General features: G+C 43.5%; 1 protein-coding gene across 1 annotated transcript in view; it reads right to left on the bottom strand.

Moving 5' to 3' along the window:
* The window catches only part of klhl21 (kelch-like family member 21), a 37,353-nt gene extending 16,090 nt beyond the window's left edge, over nt 1-21,263 (bottom strand). The window contains exons 1-3 of the mRNA XM_021616634.3: nt 21,072-21,263; nt 1,807-2,917; nt 152-563 (exon numbers count right to left, since the gene is read on the bottom strand). Of these exons, the coding sequence (XP_021472309.2) occupies nt 152-563; nt 1,807-2,866 (1,472 nt within the window). The 5' untranslated portion in view covers nt 2,867-2,917; nt 21,072-21,263. The remainder of the gene's footprint in view (nt 1-151; nt 564-1,806; nt 2,918-21,071) is intronic.
* Between the last annotated feature and the right edge of the window lie 413 nt (nt 21,264-21,676).

The following is a 21,676-nucleotide window of genomic DNA, read 5'->3' as shown; positions in this document are numbered from 1 at the left end:
ATTAGGACAGAAAGATTGACCTCTATGTACTTCCACATTATTTAGCAAGTTTCTATCTCATCCAACCTTTATAAAGTTGATCCCATTTAGATTTAAAATTATTTTCAAATACTTTTTCAGTGTCCCACATTCCTGTCCATATTCTCCTCACCTGACAAAGTAGATGAGCCCATTGAGGGTGACCGTCTTGGGAGCGAAAGACCACGGTGGCAGCTCGCCACAGTTGACCAGGGTCCAGCGGTTGGTGTCCACATCGTAACACTGTATGGCCATGTTGTCCTCCCCTGTTGTGGTCATGGAGCCGATGGCGTAGAGACGCCCCTTACAGGTGGTGGTGGAGCAGTTGTCCATAGAGTGCAGCATGGCGGGCAGGGCCTCCCAGCAGTCCAGCGCGTGGTCGTAGCGCTCCGTGCTGTCTGGCGCCACCACATACAGCTGACCTCTGAGGACACAGGAACTGTGGTACTCCCGGGCTTTGAGCATTGGCGACACCTCGGTCCACTCGTTAACGCTGGAGTTGTAGCGCCACACGCCATCATAGAGACGCGAACCGTCAGATCCTCCTATGGGGCAAAGGACAGGAGAGAGGTGTGTTTGAGATGGAAGAGATCCACAAAAGACATGCTGTTCTTCACATGTGGTCAGGTTACAGCTAAGTGGTGCTAATTGAAAACCCATGCATCACCCTTGGGTGTTCTAGCACAGAGGAAATCACCAATAGGTCAGACATGAGATCTGGGTATAAGCTTTATGTGGAAGAATACTTGCCACATTTTATATGCTGAATAACTTGGCAACTGAATAATGTATCTTAATTTCAATACTTCTTTCAGTTTCCTCGACATGTACTCATTCTATGTCTGTTTAGCAGCTGTAGCTTCACCTTGTAGGTTTAATGAATATAAGGATGTTGAATCAACCTGTCACCTTTCATAACACTAGCCCATTTCCCAACCATGTGCTCTGTGCTGCAGCCCCCTGCTGTAAGGTATGAGAGCACTGCTAATGATTTATGACCCCCATCACTGTCCTGACAGAATTACAGGCAGCGTGTGAGGGCCTGAGATGTTTTCTCAATGGAGACACTCTTCCTGATCCGGAAAGCCGTTCGCTGATGATGATGGCCTCTTTGAGAAACCTAGTTTCAAAGTACTATTTAAAAGAGGTGATCATTGCTTGATTGAGCTAGCCTGGCTTAATTAATGAACCAATAGGATCGTCCTAAAACGGTCAAAACTGACTATCTCCAGGCGGATTCAAATACACACTCAAAGTATATAAAATATTTCAAATAGTATTTGAACCCAGGTCTGTGTCTCAGTGAGCCCACCAACTACTGCTGCAGTCTTGGCAGGACACCATGTTCCTCCCACCTAGCTAGCTCACCTCAACGCTCCTCCCTCTCATATAGCCAGAGTGGCTGGCTGTGGTTTATTTAAACTCTTACTGACTGCCTGCTATTTCATAAGATTCACTGACTTGAAAGCTGCAGAGCATTCTGGTAACAGTGACTAAGACATCACACAGCAACTGTAACCACTTATGTAAACTGCTGTCCGTTGTATATAAACACATCACACTGATGTAGATTGTGTTTTAAACATATAGCCTAACCTGCAGTATAAAGAAAGATTTTATGCTGCTATATCCAGTGAAATTCAATACATTTTATACCTTTTCACATTTATAAACTACCAATTACCCTTCATTAATCCAATATAAAATATGCCTTGATAGTTATGTGTTACCAAACAACATAAATAGTGTGTACAAGAGTGTATAACGAAACAAGCATTGTCAACCTACCTGTGACATACATATCATTGCCCAGGGCGGCCATACTGTAGCCCCCTCCCAGGTGATCGGGGAACTCGGCCAGGTAGCGCCACTGTCCAGTCTGAGGGTTATAACAGTCCACAGTGACCAGCTCGTCACAGTCCTGGTCACAGCCGCCCACCACCACCAGGATCTCAGCCAGGCCGGTGGAGGGCCGCGGCCGCATGCGTTGGCAGGGTCTGTCATGCCGGTCATACTCACACGACTGGAAGCTCCGGGCCTCGCTCACCATCCTCAGGCAGGAGGGGGAGAGGTAAACCAGGGGGTCGCTTTCCACGTGGGCGAGTAGATAGAACCGACGTACAAAGGGTAGTCTGACCTGCTCCAGCAGCGTGGGCCAGTAGTGGAGCCGCCTCTGTAAGTCTGCTTTGACCCAGCGCACCGCGATCTGATAGACCGTCTCCTCCTTGTCCACACACAGCGCATCGTCCGACACGAACTCCAGCAGCCGTTTCCAGGGTAACCGCTTAAAGTCCTTGCCTTTGGCGAGGTCCACAATGTTCTTGAGGACGAAGCGGCGGGCGCTGACGGCCAAGTCATGGCAGGCGTAGGCCTCTGCAAAGTCCTGGATCTCCAGGCAGTTGGAGACGTCTAATCTCTGCTCCAAGAAGGCACAGCAGGCCTCTTTAACGGAGGGGAACTGGAACAGGTCGGCCGTCTTCAGCAGGAGGTCTACATTGTCCTGGGTGACTGTGACTCGGCCTGTGTAACAGAAGTCCACCAGCAGGCCCAGTAGTTCAGCAGACACCTCGTGAAGGACCACACGGTCCATGGCGCTCTCTCTCAGCGTCCCGGCGAACATGGCCCTGAAGTAGGTGCTGGCTGCGGCCAACACAGTCCGGTGGCAATGGAACTCGCGGCCCTCGGCGCAGAGCGTGACGTCAAAGAACTTGCGCTCTGCGCGGAGTTCGTGGATCCCCCGGAGCAGGTTAAAGGCATGGGCTGTGTCAAAGAAGGGCAGTGTGGATGGCTGTGTCTGCATGACTGGCTTCTCAGACATCACTTCTCTCTCCATCACTCCTCCCTCCATCGCTTTTGTCTGGATCTCTCGAAGAGGTTGTACTTAGAAGACAGGGTTCATCTGAAAACAGAAACACCATTATAATTTATGTTAAAATCACTTCTAAATTGGTTCAGGTTCACTGATTCACAAACACTATACCACACAATCTAAATATGAAGCCTACAAACCAAAATAACAACAACTAAATGAGCAACACTGTGTAGGTATTCAACAGAGTTAGCATAAGAATTAGCAAGTTCAGCTACTTACAGAAACCTCTGGTATTTTCAATACAAATAACAACCAGCTGAATTACAGTATAGCCAATGGTGAGGATCCCCTAACTGAAGAGCCCTACTGGGCGTAATAGGTGGTATATCAACACAATAAACAAACAGTAGCCTGCCTTCTAGAAAGTAAGACTGTACATTGCACAGCTCCAGTGACTGAGCAGCTCCCTGTCCATGTTTAAGAAAGAGAGCTTGCCTGTGCTGTGGGTCTAAATATACTTTGACAGGCAGTGTCCATTTCCATGTCCTCTCTTCTCATATACCTGTCTGCCTACCGTACATCCTCCTATCCGCCCCCATGAGGTAGTCGTCAAACTAGAGCCTTCCTGCCTGCCTCTAGCCTGCTCACAGTCACTCTCAGACTCAAACACTGCACTCATAATACCCACAAATCAGCTTCCTAAAAACAACTGACAAACTAAATCAACCATCTGTTTTAATCAGGCCACACAAGAAATACCTCTACTTGACGAAGAGAAAGTCTTAGTTATTTGACAACTGGTTTAACACTATAAATCACTGCGTCATGTCACAATATAATGAGAGCTCCCTGGTGTCTAATTGAAGAGTTATTACCAGCTGCTGTAATAAGGCCATACACAGAGAATTACCCCATCTTGACGAGCAGAGTCTCACAGTTTCTCAATGTTACAATGTGTTAGGAGCTGATTTAAAAACTGTCAGCGTGTGTCATGACTCTTGCGAGGCTAATTTAAAGAGAATTCCTGGGTTTCTCACTAAAAGCCATTTATTTTCAAAGGCTGCCATAGACTTGAATTAGCTGATTTTGATCAGTGTTATTCTACAGGTTATGACATTGGGGCGCTTCAACAACAACCAGTCATCTGAAGGGTAAGTAAAAACTTTGGGATTGCTACATGCAGGGCTTGACTTTGACTGAAATAGGTGCTGGTACTCGTGTTGGGTGCCGGTACTGTTTATATTTAGGTGAAGGAGTTCCACAATATGTTTGAGCTAATATTCTATAAGAGGAACAGGAGCTTAAGCAGTAGAACATATGTGTTCCGGTGAGCTCCAGCCCAACATGATTCCAGGTGGGGTTACGGAATACTCATGTCTTCTTAAAATACACAGGTATGTTTCATGAAGGGCAAGGCAGCCATCTATCTCCTGGCCTTCTACGGCAGAAAAAACAACAAGCTGACGAGCATTGAGCCTCAGCCTAGTACATAGCTCACATTCCACACCAGGATTAAACAATGGAGTCAGCCGTTGGTAGGTCAACAGAGCCCTGTGAGCGATGAGCCAACTCCCACCAATGACAGCGCAGGGAAAGCAGGGATCGGCTAGATTCAGCCGCGGGACGTTTTTTTTTATTTATTTTTTGCTTTTGAGCGGATGGTCAGGACTCCAGAACATACACTGACCAAAAATATAAACGCAACATGCAACAATTTCAAAGATTTTACCTAGTTACAGTTCACATAAGGAAATCAGTCAATTGAAATCAATTGATTAGGCTCAAATCTATGTATTTCACATCAGCAGGAGTACAGATATGCTTCTGTTTGTCACAGATACCTTTTAAAAAAAAGGTTAGGGGCGTGAATCAGAAAACCGGTCAGTATTTACTGTGACCACCATTTGCCTCATGCAGAACGGCACATCTCCTTCCCATAGAGTTGATCAGGCTATTGATTGTGGCCTGTGGAATGTTGTCCCACTCCTCTTCAATGGCTGTGTGAAGTTGCGGGAACTGGAACACGCTATCGTACACGTTGATCCAGACAGAGCATCCTAAACAGATGGTAAGCTACAGGACTGTTTTGCTAATACAGACTGGAATATGTTCCGGGATTACACCACATCAGTCATTGGCTTCATCAATTAGTGCATTGATGACGTCGTCCCCACTGTGACCGTTCGTACATACGCAATCCAGAAGCCATGGATTACAGGCAACATCTGCACTGAGTTAAAGGCTAGAGCTGCCGCTTTCAAGGGGCAGGACTCTAACCCAGAAGCTTATAAGAAATCCCGCTATGCCCTCCGACGAACCATCAAATAGGCAAAGTGTCAATACAGGACTAAGATTGAATCGTACTACTCCGGCTCTGACGCTCGTCGGATGTGGCAGGGCTTGCAAACCACAACAGACTATAAAGGGAAGAACAGCCGAGAGCTGCCCAGTGACACGAGCCTACCAAACGAGCTAAACTACTTCTATGCTCGCTTCGAGGCAAATAACACTGAAACATGCATGAGAGCACCAGCTGTTCCGGAAGACTGTGTGATCACGCTCTCCGCAGCCAATGTGAGTTAGACCTTTAAACAGGTCAACTTTCAGAAGGCCACAGGGCCAGACGGATTACCAGGACGTGTACTGCGAGGATGCGCTGACGAACTGGCAAGTTTCTTCACTGACATTTTCAACCTCTCCATGTCCAAGTCTGTAATATCAACATGTTTTAAGCAGACCACCATAGTCCCTGTGCCCAAGAACACTAAGGTAACATGCCTAAATGACAACCGACTCGTAGCACTCACGTCTGTAGCTATGACGTGCTTTGAAAGGCTGGTCATGGGTCACATCAACGCCATTATCCCAGAAACCCTAGACCCACTCCAATTTGCATTCCGCACTAACAGATCCACAGATGATGCAATCTCTATTGCACTCCACACTGCCCTTTCCCACCTGGACAAAAGGAACACCTATGTGAGAATGCTATTCATTGACTACAGCTCAGCGTTCAACACCATAGTGCCCTCAAGGCTCATCAATAAGTAAAGGACCCTGGGACTAAACACCTCCCTCTGCAACTGGATCCTGGACTTCTTAACGGGCCACCCCTAGGTGGTAAGGGTAGGTAACAACACATCCGCCTCGCTGATCCTCAACACAGGTGCCCCTCAGGGGTGTGTGCTCAGTCCCCTCCTGTACTTCCTGTTCACTCATGATTGCACGGCCAGGCACGACTCCAACACCATCATTAAGTTTGCCGATGACACAATAGTGGTAGGCCTGATCAACGACGAGACAGCCTATAGGGAGGAGGTCAAAGACCTGGTCATGTGGTGCCAGGACAACAACCTCTCCCTGAACATGATCAAGACAAAGGAGATGATTGTGGACTACAGGAAAAAGAGGACTGAGCACTCCCCCATTCTCATTGACGGGGCTGTAGTGGAGCAGGTTGAGAGCTTCAGGTTCCTTGGAGTCCATCCCCCCCTTTTACACCGCTGCTACTCTGTTGTTATCATCTACGCATAGTCACTTTAATAACTCTACCTGCATGTACATATTACCTCAACTAACCGGTGCCCCCGCACATTGACTCTGTACCGGTATCCCCCCCCCCCCCCCCTGTGTATCATATCGCTATTGTTATTTTACTGCTGCTCTTTAATTACTTGTTACCTTTATTTCTTATTCTTACTCATATATTTTTTTAACTGCATTGTTGGTTAGGGGCTCGTAAGTACGCGTTTTACTGTAAGGTCAACCTGTTGTATTTGGCGCATGAGACTAATAAAATTGTATTTGATTTGAAACATGCTGAATGGGTGACATGTCTGGTGAGTATGCAGGCCATGGAAGAACTGGGACATTTTCAGCTTCCAGGAATTGTGTACAGAGCAAACCTGGCACCTTCCCTACGGAAAAGCACAGTGGTGGCAGCATCATACTGTGGGGATGTTTTTCAGCAGCAGAACCTGGGAGACTAGACGGGGTCAAGGAAAAGATGAACGCAGCAAAGTACAGAGAGATCTATGATGAAAACATCCAGAGCGCTCAGGACCTCAAACTAGGGTTCTAACAGGACAACGACCCTAAGCACACAGCCAAGACAACGCAGTAGTGGCTTCGGGACAAGCCTCTGAATGTCCTTGAGTGGCCCAGCCAGAGCCCGGACTTGAGCCCGATCGAACATCCCTAGAGAGACCTGAAAATAGCTGTGCAGCAACGCTCCCCATCCAACCTGACAGAGCTTGAGAGGATCTGCAGAGAAAAATGGGAGAAACTCCCCAAATACAGGTGGGCCAAGCTTTTATTTAAAAAATGTTTTTAAATGTAACCTTTAACTAGGCAAGTCAGTTAAGAACAAATTCTTATTTACAATGACGGCCTACCAAAAGGCAAAAGGCCTCCTGCGGGGACAGGGGGTTAAAAAATTTTTATAAAATATAAATATAGCACAAACACATCACGCAACAGAGACAACACAACACTATATAAAAAAGACCTAAGACAACAACATAGCAAGGCAGCAAAACATGACAACACAGCATGGTAGCAACACAACATTACAACTGAATAGCTCCCGCGATATGCAACTTTTCAAGGAAGTCAGGAACAATTCACTCAGACAGTTAGGAAAGCTAAGGCTAGCTTTTTCAAGCAGAAATTTGCTTCCTGTAGCACTAATTCCAAAAAACTTTGGGACACTGTAAAGTACATGGAGAATAAGAGCACCTCCTCCCAGCTGCCCACTGCACTGAGGATAGGGAACACTATCACCACTGATAAATCTACAATAATCAATCATTTCTAAAAGGATTTTTCCACGGCTGGTCATGCTTTCCACCTGGCTACCCCTACCTGGCCAACATCTCAGCACCCCCTGCAGCAACCCCCCCCCCCCCCCCCCTCGCTTCTCCCCTACCCAAATTCAGACAGCTGATGTTCTGAAAGAACTGCAAAATCTGGATCCCTACAAATCAGCTGGGCCCTCTCTTTCTAAAATGATCTGCCAAAATTTTGCAGCCCCTATTACTAGCCTTCAACCTCTCTTTTGTATCGTCTGAGATCCCCAAAGATTGGAAAGCTGCCACGGTCATCCCGCTCTTCAAAGGGGGAGACACTCTAGACCCAAACTGTTATAGACCTATATTCATCCTGACCTGCCTTTCTAAAATCTTTGAAAGCCAAGTTAATAAACAGATCACTGACCATTTCAAATCCCACCTTACCTTCTCCACTATGCAATCTGGTTTCCCAGCTGGTCATGGGTGCACCTCAGCAACGCTCAAGGTCCTAAACGATATCATAACCGCCATCGATAAAATACTTTCTTTCGACTCTGTCAACCACCGCATTCTTATCGGCAGACTCAATAGCCTTGGCTTCTCAAATGACTGCCTCGCCCGGTTCACCAACTACTTATCAGATAGAGTTCAGTGTGTCAAATCGGAGGGCCTGTTGTCCGGATCTCTGGCAGTCTCTATGGGGGTGCCACAGGGTTCAATTCTCAGGCCGACTCTTTTCTCTGTATATATCAATGATGTCGTTCTTGCTGCTGGTGATTCTCTGATCCACCTCTACGCAGACGACACTATTCTGTATAAATCTAGCCCTTCTTTGGACACTGTGCTAACAAACCTCCAAACGAGCCTCAACGTCATACAGCACTCCTTCCGTGGCCTCCAACTGCTTTTAAATGCTAGTATAACTAAGTGCATGCTCTTCAACCAATTGCTGCCCGCACCCTCCCGCCTGACTAGCATCACTACTCTGGACGGTTCTGGACAACTACAAATACCTAGGTGTCTGGTTATACTGTAAACTCTCCTTCCAGACTCACATTAAGCATCTCCAATCCAAAATTAAATCTAGAATCGGCCTCCTATTTCGTAAAAAAGCCTACTTCACTCATGGCGCCAAACATACCCTCGTAAAACTGACTATCCTACCAATCCTTGACTTTGGCGATGTCATTTACAAAATAGCCTCCAACACGCTACTCAGCAAACTGGATGTAGTCTATGACAGTGCCATCCGTTTTATCACCAAAGCCCCATATACTACCCACCACTGCGACCTGTATGCTCTCATTGGCTGGCCCTCACTACATATCCGTCACCAAACCCACTGGCTCCAGATCAACTATGTCTTTGCTTGGTAAAGCCCCGCCTTAACTCAGCTCACTGGTCACCATAGCAACACCCACCCGTAGCACGCACTCCAGCAGGTATATTGTACTGGTCATCCCCAAAGCCAACACTTCCTTTGGCCGCCTTTTTTTCCATGCTGCCAATGACTGGAACGAAATGCAAAAATCACTGAAGCTGGAGTCTTATATCTCCCTCCCTAACTTTAATCGTCAGCTGTCAGTGCAGCTTACCGATCATTGTACCTGCACACAGCCAATCTGTAAATAGCACACCCAACGACCTCATCCCCATATTATCACTTACCCTCTTGCTCTTTTGCACCCCAGTATCTCTACTTCCACATTCATCATCTGCACATCTATCACTCCAGTATTAATGCTAAATTGTAATTATTTTCGCGTCTAGGGCCTATGTATTGCCTACCTCCCTACTCTTCTACATTTGCACACACTGTACATACAGTGCCTTCCGAAAGTATTCGGCCCCCTTGAACTTTGCAACCTTTTGCCACATTTCAGGCTTCAAACATAAAGATATAAAACTGTATTTTTTTGTGAAGAATCAACAACAAGTGGGACACAATCATGAAGTGGAACGACATTTATTGGATATTTCAAACTTTTTTAACAAATCAAAAACTGAAAAATTGGGCATGCAAAATTATTCAGCCCCCGTAAGTCGCTTGGGGTATGTCTCTATCAGTTTTGCACATCGAGAGACTGACATTTTTTCCCATTCCTCCTTGCAAAACAGCTCGAGCTCAGTGAGGTTGGATGGAGAGCATTTGTGAACAGCAGTTTTCAGTTCTTTCCACAGATTCTCGATTGGATTCAGGTCTGGACTTTGACTTGGCCATTCTAACACCTGGATATGTTTATTTTTGAACCATTCCATTGTAGATTTTGCTTTATGTTTTGGATCATTGTCTTGTTGGAAGACAAATCTCCATCCCAGTCTCAGGTATTTTGCAGACTCCATCATTCTTCCAGAATGGTCCTGTATTTGGCTCCATCCATCTTCCCATCAATTTTAACCATCTTCCCTGTCCCTGCTGAAGAAAAGCAGGCCCAAACCATGATGCTGCCACCACCATGTTTGACAGTGGTGATGGTGTGTTCAGGGTGATGAGCTGTGTTGCTTTTACGCCAAACATAACGTTTTGCATTGTTGCCAAAAAGTTCAATTTTGGTTTCATCTGACCAGAGCACCTTCTTCCACATGTTTGGTGTGTCTCCCAGGTGGCTTGTGGCAAACTTTAAACGACACTTTTTATGGATATCTTTAAGAAATGGCTTTCTTCTTGCCACTCTTCCATAAAGGCCAGATTTGTGCAATATACGACTGATTGTTGTCCTATGGACAGAGTCTCCCACCTCAGCTGTAGATCTCTGCAGTTCATCCAGAGTGATCATGGGCCTCTTGGTTGCATCTCTGATCAGTCTTCTCCTTGTATGAGCTGAAAGTTTAGAGGGACGGCCAGGTCTTGGTAGATTTGCAGTGGTCTGATTCTCCTTCCATTTCAATATTATCGCTTGCACAGTGCTCCTTGGGATGTTTAAAGCTTGGGAAATCTTTTTGTATCCAAATCCGGCTTTAAACCTCTTCACAACAGTATCTCGGACCTGCCTGGTGTGTTCCTTGTTCTTCATTATGCTCTCTGCGCTTTTAACGGACCTCTGAGACTATCACAGTGCAGGTGCATTTATACGGAGACTTGATTACACACAGGTGGATTGTATTTATCATCATTAGTCATTTAGGTCAACATTGGATCACTCAGAGATCCTCACTGAACTTCTGGAGAGTTTGCTGCACTGAAAGTAAAGGGGCTGAATAATTTTGCCCAATTTTTCAGTTTTTGATTTGTTAAAAAAGTTTGAAATATCCAATAAATGTCGTTCCACTTCATGATTGTGTCCCACTTGTTGTTGATTCTTCACAAAAAAATACAGTTTTATATCTTTATGTTTGAAGCCTGAAATGTGGCAAAAGGTCGCAAAGTTCAAGGGGGCCGAATACTTTCGCAATGCACTGTAGATTAAAAAAAAATGGTGTTATTGACTGTACGTTTGTTTATGTGTAACTCTGTTGTTGTTTTTGTCGCACTGCTTTGCTTTTTTTTTTCTTGGCCAGGTCGCAATTGTAAATGAGAACTTGTTCTCAACTGGCCTACCTGGTTAAATAAAGGTGAAATAAAAATAACTAAAATAAACAACATGGTAGCAACACAACATGGTAGAAACACAAAACATGGTACAAACATTATTGTGCACAGACAACAGCACAAAAGGCAAGAAGGTAGAGACAGCAGTACATCACACAAAGCAACCACAACTGTCAGTAAGAGTGTCCATGATTGAGTCTTTGAATGAAGAGATTGAGAAAAAAAATCCAGTTTGAGTGTGTTGTTCCAGCTCGTTCCAGTCGCTAGCTGCAGTGCACTGAAAAGAGGAGCGACCCTGGGATGTATGTGCTTTGGGGACCTTTAACAGAATGTGACTGGCAGAACAGGTGTTGCATGTGGAGGATGAGGGCTGCAGTAGATATCTCAGATAGGGGGGAGTGAAGCCTAAGAGGGATTTATAAATAAGCATTAACCAGTGGGTCTTGCGACGGGTATATACAGAGATTACCAGTTTACAGAGGAGTATAGAGTGCAGTGATGTGACCTATAAGGAGCATTGGTGGCAAATCTGATAGCCGCTCGAGAGTACCCTTACCTGCCGATCTATAAATAACGTCTCCATAATCTAGCATGGGTAGTATGGTCATCTGAATCAGGGTTAGTTTGGCAGCTGGGGTAAAAGAGGAGTGATTACGATAGAGGAAACCAAGTCTAGATTTAACTTTAGCCTTCAGCTTTGATATGTGTTGAGAGAAGGACAATGTACCGTCTAGCCATACTCCCAAGTACTTGTATGAGGTGACTACCTCAAGCTTTAAACCCTCAGAAGTAGTAATCACACCTGTAGGGAGAGGGGCATTCTTCTTACCAAACCACATGACCTTTGTTTTGGAGATGTTCAGAACAAGGTTAAGGGTAGCGAAACCTTGTTGGACACTAAGAAAGCTTTGTTGTAGAGCATTTAACACCAAATCCGGGGAGGGGCCAGCTGAGTATAAGACTATCATCTGCATATAAATGGATGAGAGAGCTTCCTACTGCCTGAGCTATGTCATTGATGTAAATTGAGAAGAGCTTGGGGCCTAGGATCGAGCCTTGGGGTACTCCCTTGGTGGCAGGCAGTGCCTGAGACAGCAGATTTTCTGGCTTTATGCACTGCACTCTTTGAGAGAGGTACTTAGCAAACCAGGCCAAATACCCCTCAGAGACACCAAAACTTAGCCGACCCACAAGAATGGAATGGTCTACCGTATCAAAAGCTTCGGGCCAAGTCAATAAAGATAACAGCACAATATTGCTTAGTATCAAGGGCAATGGTGGCATCATTGAGGACCTTTGTTGCAGTGACACATCCATAACCTGAGCGGAAACCAGGTTGCATACCCGAGAGAATACTATAGACATCAAGAAAGCCAGTCAGTTGATTATTGACAAGTTTTTCCCAACATTTTTGATAAACAGGCCAAAATAGAAATGGGCATATGGGCAACAGTTAAGATCAGCTTGACCTCCCCCTTTTAAATAGAGGACGAACCGTGGCTGCCTTCAAAGCAATGGGAACCTCCACATGAAAGGAGAGACAGGATAAAAAGGTTGGAGAGCTTGGCGATGATAGGGCCAGCAACCTTAAAGAAAAAAGGGTCTAAACCATTTGACCCAGAATTTTCTTAATTTTTTTTAATATAACAAAAAAAAAAAAAAAAATATATATATATATATATATATATATATATATATATTTTTTTTTTTAAATATATATTTTTTTATTTTACCCCGTTTTCTCCCCCATTTCGTGGTATCCAATTGTTTTTAGTAGCTACTATCTTCTCTCATCGCTACAACTCCCGTACGGGCTCGGGAGAGACGAAGGTTGAAAGTCATGCGTCCTCCGATACACAACCCAACCAAGCCGCACTGCTTCTTAACACAGCGCGCATCCAACCCGCATCCAAACCCGCACTAGCTCTCTGCAGTTTCACCAGATGTTGGCCTGGTGGGACGTTCGCGTCTCACCTACCCTAGAGAGGTTAAAGAGCTCAGCCATGTGCTTCTTGTCAGTAACAACCACATCCTCAACATTAAGGGACATGGGCAGCTGTGAAGAGGAGGGTTTATTTTCCAGGTCTTTAACCGTTTTCCAGAACTTCTTGGGATTAGACCCACAGAGAACTTCTCTAAAGTAACTAACTTTGGCCTTCTGGATAGCCTGAGTGCACTTCTTTCTCATTTCCCTGAACACGAGCCAGTCAGCCTGAGTATGCGTGTGCCGAGCATTTCGCCAAATGCGATTCTTGAGCTGGAGTAACTCTGCAAGATCACGGTCGAACCAGGGGCTGAACCTGTTTTTATTTCTCATTTCTTTATGGGGGTGTGTTTGTTAACAATACCACTGAAGATATAAAAAAAGAAGGTCCAAGCATCTTCGACAGAGGGGATCAAGCTGATTCTATACCATTTTGCAGAGGCCAGTTCATGAAGGAAGGCTTGCTCATTAAAGTTTTTTTAGCAAGCGTTAATGACAAATCAGGACAGTTCGTTTCACTGAGCAGCCATTACAAACACAGGCTGTAAAACAGTGATCACTAAGGTCATTACAGAAAACACCAGACTGATACCTATCAGGATTATTTGTGAGGATAACATTGAGGAGAGGAGCCTTTTCTGGATGTTTGGAGTCATACCTTGTGGGACTGGTAATAATCTGAGAAAGCTTTAGGGAGTCACATTGCTTTAGGACCTGTCAGGTGGTTTGAGCATGTCCCGGTTTAGGTCACCTAGCAGGACAAATTCAGACTTAGTGTAAGGGGCCAGGAGAGAGCTTAGGGCAGGTAGGGGTCATACCCAAGAAGATTAGAGGCTGTAATTGCTTCCTAAGGTACTTCAACAAAGTACTGAATAAAAGGTCTGAATACTTATGTAAATGTGATATTTGCTGTTCTTTTTTTAATTATACATTTCCAAACATTTCTCAAAAAATGTTTTTTTGCTTTGTCATTATGGGTTATTGTGTGTAGATTGATGAAACAATTTCAGCAATTTTAGAATAAGGCTGTAACGTAACAAAATGTTGAAATATTCAAGGGGTCTGAATACTTTCCAAATGCACTGTAACTTGGGGGGCCAAATAAACCACCTGCGGGGCAAATTTGTCCGCAGGCCGCCAGTTGGGAAACCCTGCCCTAAAGGTTACTCTACAGAAGCAGGCCTGAAACCTGCTCTGGAGTTTAACTTCAGCTGTTCTATACTCCTGGGTAAGTGATTGTCAGGTTAAAAGCCATTATTGCATTTCCTTGCAGAATGTTCTGGTTGATCAATTCTACATAAGTTTATGTGTTAATTCATATGGTACAGTATTATTATACAAACTAACTACTGTAGTGCCTTTCTGGTTGTAAATTAAATTGGATAATATCAATCCACACTACTAGTCCTTCTTGCCCACGTCTTGTGTGCAAGTCAGTATGATACCCTACTCTGTAACTGTAGATGACAACAACTGTCAAAAAACTAACATATTTGTTAGAACTAGATCAGTGGGTCACAACATAAAGAGTAGGTACGTGATTCCCAAAGACCCGAGAGGGGTACTGAGCAACTTATGGGTTGTGTGTTTACCAACCTAAAATAGCAGAGAGAAAGCGATTGCCTCACTCAGAGGGAGAGAGAGAGCAGAGTTGGGTGGACAAACTGGAAAGGAATACAGAGAGTAGTGTGACCATCAGGCACCATGTGACTAGAACTTACCCACCAACAGAAAGCATATTATGTATATTAGAATGCAGACTGATGCATGCCACTACCCTCACCACATTTCATTACAGTAGTTGCCTGTATGACTGGCCCAGGAACTAGGAACTTGACTCATGCCCTATAGTTAGGTAGTATGGCCTCCTTGGAGAAACGCCTTAAGATAGGGCTAACATGGTCAGTCATAAATCTTAATAAACAGCCAGTCATCATCTAACAAGTTTCTGGACTATTTACAGCAGTCTTGGGTGGAAATGAGGAATGGCTGATGATGAGCTAAGCTTGGTAATAATGGTAATATATGAGTTGCTAGGTATAATTTCCTTCTAAATACACGATTTTACATAAATTAATGTAGGGTTGACAGTATAGGAAAAGATCAGCACTTGGTTTCTCAAGAGGATAAAATAACAAGGCCTCACTTTCAGCCTGAAAGTCTTCTTTAGGTTATTTTTATAATACGGCTGAAGCTACAGATGTAAATGTAAACAAAACGTTTTTAGTCCTCAAATGATATGAAAAGCTCCCAGAGAAGAAGGCTAGATTGTTCTTCATGAACATGTAGCCTACAGCCAAAATATGAATTATGCTATTAAGTGTGGTTTCAGAAAGTTCTCAAATCCAGCTATGGAATGTTTATTTGGAAGCTAAGCCTATTCTGTGTACATGAATTGAGAAAATCAAAACCAGATGGAACTGTTTTGCTTAGAGCAGGTCCTTCTACTAGACTATTCAGCCAAAACAACAACATCTGTTGACCCCTGCTGATAGGACATGGTAAACACCAACTTAGCAACACCATTTATCTAATTACTCTCGGTTCAAAACCAAGGCTCCATAAAGTGCCTAGTCACCACTCAAAATGAGCTTCCACAGACACAAAGACCCATTAAAAAGAAAGAACAGTGATTAAAAACCCAGGATGCATTCTAAAAAAGCCTGATGTCTAGTTTAATGACGATGTGCAAAACCGATGTCTAAGCTGACGTGCATACCTATATAACGTAGGTACATGATGTAATGACGCCATGTCAAATGTTGCGCTACACGTGCAACACAGCATTCCTAACCTAGCCCACACTGTCTGCTGTGTGGCTCGAGCAGTCATTTGAAAGAGTAAGAACATTTTAGTGAGACAACTCAAAGGTCGAAATACATTAATGCCAAGATAATGGAATTCATTGCCCTTGACAATCAACCGTTCTCTGTAGTGGGTGATGTTGGCTTTCACCGACTGGTCGAGCACGGTATACATTACCAAGTGTACTATTTGTCAGATGTTGCCTTACTGGAGTTACACAGTAACACAGTAATAGCGTCACTGCTATTAGCTTCACGACATACATACTATGGAACGCCATTTGGGTCTTTGCATGTCAATTTAACGCATCAAATAACACAATTTAACCCGTTAAATAAGTTTTTCATTTCACACGTCAATTACAGTTCTGTTATAGAATGTCGTATGTTCTGAATTTGCACGTGCAAGCCAAGCGCCACCACTACTATCAGTAGCACTGTCAAGGTACAAAAAAGTCTGCACACAAGCAAACACCGACCAGGAACGATGTGTTTACAATACCGCGTTGGTAATAAAACATTATTTGTTAATCCTCAACTTCTGGGTACCTAGCTAGCACCAATACAACCAGTCTGAAAACAATGACCAGCATAAACTGCAGTTATTTTCATTATTCTTAGCAATGATTTAGGAATCCTTGTGAGTAGGTATTAGCTAGGTAACCACGTGTTGTTCGCCTATTGAAATTGAACTTCAGTTCATGAAAATAAATAGCTAGCCAGCTACTTAACCCTGTTGCCCAAAGCTAACGTTGTAAGCAGCCAGCTAGCTTCATCTAGTTAGTGAGGCTCGACGTGACCGAGTTTTGTGCTGTGAAGCTAGCCACAATAAGGATTAGGCACAATAGTGGAATTTGCTAAATAAAAGTACCTATTTGAAAGCAATGCAGAAGGTTACATTTGGTGGAATCGTGCCATATTTAGACTAGATAATGTTAGACAAGGTTGGAATGTGAAGCAATGAAATGGGGTATCAGTCTACTCGGTGACACCCACAGAACACAACTGTGAAGAGTTTATGAAAATATTAGCGCTGTAGCTCTTATCGCGGGATTGTGACTGTGAAATCACCTCCCCAGTCAGCCTATTGTGTGTACTGACATTCATATTGCACTGTACAACTTTACCTAAGGATTGGGGATCAATGAAATGTGGTATCAGTCTACTCAATACCCAAAATAGTTTTTCCCAATGTCCCCCTCAGAGCTATCAGACTCCAAAACATCCACGCAGCAATGTTTTTCCTCTGGAATAGTGTTCAATACACATAGGTTGACAATAAATGTGTCTCAATTCACAGTTGTTTCAGATTCCTGCAATAAGAGCTACGACGCTAATGTTCTCTGGGTGTCACTGAATAGACTGATACCCCATGTCATTGATCCACAATCCATAGGTAAGGCTGTACAGTGAAATAAGTATGCCCCCGATGCAATTCTAAAGTATATCCAGTGGGATTTCAACAGATTTTTGTCAATTAACAAATGGTCTTTTGTTAATTTTATATAACAACATTCCAACCTTGTTTAGCATGGTCTATTCAATTATGGTATAATTCTACTATTTGTATTAATTTGCATCACTGTCAATTACATACTTTTCTTTTGAAGGCTAACCGCAAAGTCCACTATTGTAGCTAATCCTTATTGTGGCTAGCTTCACATAGATGGGTCCTGTCTTATAAATAAAGGTTATTTTAAGTGTGCGTTCTCTAATTATCTCCTTCTCTCTTTCTTTCTCTCTCTCGGAGGACCTGAGCCCTAGGACCATGCCCCAGGACTACCTGACATGATGACTCCTTGCTGTCCCCAGTCCACCTGGCCGTGCTGCTGCTCCAGTTTCAACAGTTCTGCCTTATTATTATTCGACCATGCTGGTCATTTATGAACATTTGAACATCTTGGCCATGTTCTGTTATAATCTCCACCCGGCACAGCCAGAAGAGGACTGGCCACCCCACATAGGCTGGTTCCTCTCTAGGTTTCTTCCTAGGTTTTGGCCTTTCTAGGGAGTTTTTCCTAGCCACCGTGCTTCTACACCTGCATTGCTTGCAGTTTGGGGTTTTAGGCTGGGTTTCTGTACAGCACTTTGAGATATCAGCTGATGTACGAAGGGCTATATAAATAAATTTGATTTGATTTTAGATGATGACGACTAGCTATATAGTTAGCTCGCTAACTATAGCTACTGAAACAGATTATGTTGTTTTGCTATGTTTTTGGGGAAGAACATTGTTTGCATCCATGAGTTAACTATAGCTTTTTTTATGACCAGCACTGTAGATGCGCTAGACAACTTTACCAGCACCATAGCATACGTATCGATGAATCGTTGTGACATATGAAATACGAGTGATTGTGTAATCAATGTGTAATAACTGCATTAAAAAATTTATGAACGCATTAAATTATTATGTGACGTGCAGTCATATTCAGGTCCTGATTGGTCAACAAGCTTATTTGACACGTCAAATAGTGTTATTTGACACTGTATCTTTTTTGACACGCAAAGACCCAAACAGCGTTCCATAGAAATCCTGGTTGAGAATGAAACGACTGAACAAATTAACAACGAAACAGCACAGCACAGCAAGTAAGTGAAAGAAATAGGTTTTTATTATGTTTTACTGGTAATGGGGACATACTAAATGCCAGAGGTGTGGACTCGAGTCACATGACTTGGACTCGAGTCACAATTATGATGACTTTCAACTCGACTTTGACTTTAACACCAATGACTCGTGACTTGACTTGGACTTGAGCCTAATGACTCGACCTGACGTGATACCAAGTCCAAATATTAAAAATGATCATATTAAAAAAAGTGTGCAGCACATCAACTCTTCATTTAACAGATTACAGTTTGAATCAGACAGCAGCCAATCAAATTGTGCCAGCTGAGAAAAAGTTGGCAGTGACAGTGCAGAGGAACGTCGGCAGGTGAATTCAGATGGAGCCCATGGAAAGATGATACCCAAAATTATTATTTTCGGATATAAAGACGACGCTGTATCAACACAAAATGGATTGCAACTTGCAAAACATGCGCACAATTTCCAACTTTGCTCTACATTTAAAGCTACACAAAGAACGGTAAGTCGTGGCTAATATAGCCGACAGCTATATATTTTATTACTTTACTAGTGTATCATGTAGGCTAACGTTACATTAAATCAATGAGCCTCGACAGAGTCAGTCAGTGCGGGAACGTGATCATTGCACCCAAGATTGAACTACAATTGGCTAGGCAGTTGGTACCCTAAATCCTGCCTGATGTTACTACCGTTCCTAAAACCATTGACATACACTAGCCTAATCTAACCACACTGAGAGAGAGTGTGTGTGTGTTAAGGTTGGGCTATTGTGTACAAGCCTACATCGCCTGATTGTGCCCCATAGCGATCGTTGATCACTATGGGGGGTGGGGGGGAATATGGAAATATGTTTATTTGGAAAGTAGTAAATATATAGATATTTTTAAAAGCATTCATGATTGGCGTAAATGTAATATACTAACTATTACTCTTCTTAAAAATATGAAATGGTATTTGGTGAAGAGCACAAATGTAATATGACTTGACTTGAGATTTGACTCGGACTTGCCTGTCTTGACTTGAGAGCCAAGAATTGTGACTTGTAAAACAATGACTTGGTCCCACCTCTGGTAAATGCCAACAAAATAACTTTCTGGTCAGTGTGGTGCGTGTGTGTAACCTTTATTTAACTAGGCAAGTCAGTTAAGAACAAATTCTTATTTACAATGACGTTCTACCCCGGCCAAACCCGAACGACGCTGGGCCAATTGTGCGCCGCCCTATGGGACTCCCAATCACGGCCTGGTGTGATACAGCCTGGATTCGAACCAGGGACTAGTGACACCTCTTGCACTGAGATGCAGTGCCTTAGACAGCTGCATCCATGTGTGTGTGTTAACTATTTAACTGCACTATAATGCTTAAAAGGCCACTAAAATGTTAAATATCGGTTATCAGTATCAGGTTTTTTTGCAAGGAAAATATTGGATATTGGTATCTGCCAAAAAGGTCATATCGGTGCATCACTATCTCTTTTGCCAACTCTTATGGTCGGCAGGTAGCCTGATGATTAGAGCATTGGACTTGTAACTGAAAGGTTGCAAGATCAAATCCCTGAGCTGACAAGAATCCCTTGCCCCAAGGCAGTTAACCCACTGTTCCTAGGCTGTCATTGAAAATAAGAATCTGTTCTTAACTGACTTGCCTAGTTATATAAGGAAAAAATAAATTTAAAATATTGGGCAAGACATCACAAATCTGGGACCAGGCTAATACTGCACCTGGTAGGCAAATAAATGTCCATGACAACACAGCTGCTACAGGGCCTGCATACCAGGGGCCATGAGAACCAACTGAGTGGAGTGAGCTAAAGCTCTGGGTTCTCCATAGCTGATCCCATGCAGCCTGGTTTGGCCATAAAAAGGCAGGCTAGTCAACCCCTGGTCACATTCCATCTGGAGAGAAGAGGGACAGTTTGATCCCTGCATGTGGGGCTACTTAGATAAGAGTAACACCGTTGGAGGTGGAGGACAAAGCCTGGTATGCTGACAGAAGGGCACATTGTCTTTGCTCACACCAACGTATAACTTGAATGTACTTTTCCATAACACCGATTGATAAGAACAACGTCCATAGTTAGGGACATATATCTACAACTAACTGTATGTACCTTCAACAAACATACATACTGCTTTCATTTCATTGTTTACGTTCTAGTCCACCAACCCAAATCCACTGTAAAACATAGTTGTGCCAATTAGCACTGTAATCGTTTGAATTTATGATAATGAAAAAAGTCCACATAGCTACAAGATCGTAAATACCATGAATCTTTTTTGTTGTTGTCTGTCAGTACAGTAGGTCTATTCTTATTTAGACTGTTAATCATCAACGAGGAAAAATATAATGTATTGACGGGTGTGTCTAAGTAGAAACACGAGCAGAAATATCTGGTAGAAACAAAGAGAATAACATGCAGAACTCAGTTATTATTTTATATCAGACATGCATACTGTCCAATCACAACTGTATATATCCTTTCCACCGACGAAAAATCTCCGCAGACATAAAACAGGTCAATAATTAAGTAAATATACTTACCAAATGTAACGTATTCTAGTCAACGAATGGGTTATAGTTTTAAACGCTTAAAAGTTGTTCACATTTCGTATCTGAAAATAGACGTTGATATTGCTTCTCTCCTCCAGTCATCTGCGTCATGATTCCGCGTCGTGTGAAGAATTGGTAAAGCCTCTAAATGCTCCTCATTGGATACAGTAGTTGACACAGTGTGACGTTCACAACTTTCAACGTGGTCTCAGATAATTTCGTATTATTCTGTAAGTAAATCGGTAAAAATTAAATTAACTAGCAAGTCGGTTGAGAACAAATTCTTATTTACAATGACGGCCTACTCCGAACAAACCCGACGACCTGGGCCAATTGTGCACTGCCCTATGGGACTCCCAATCACGGCCAGATGTGATACAGCCTGGATTCGAACCAGGTTCTATAGTGAAGCCTCTTGCACTGAGATGCAGTGCCTTAGACCGCTGTGGCACTCCGTTATACTCCAATTAACATAATATGTTACATTTCATATGGTATATGTTAAATTGTGGATGTCCATCATCCATTTTGTATGGTATTGTAACGAAACAGCAGGGAGCAGGTCTCGAACCCTCGACCTTCTAGCCCGTCCAGCG

Source organism: Oncorhynchus mykiss, chromosome 9, assembly GCF_057628025.1.
Source record: "Oncorhynchus mykiss isolate SJ-2025 chromosome 9, ASM5762802v1, whole genome shotgun sequence".
Lineage (NCBI taxonomy): Eukaryota > Metazoa > Chordata > Actinopteri > Salmoniformes > Salmonidae > Oncorhynchus > Oncorhynchus mykiss.
The sequence above is the reverse complement of the archived record's forward strand: the minus strand, read 5'-3'. Positions and strand labels throughout refer to the sequence as shown.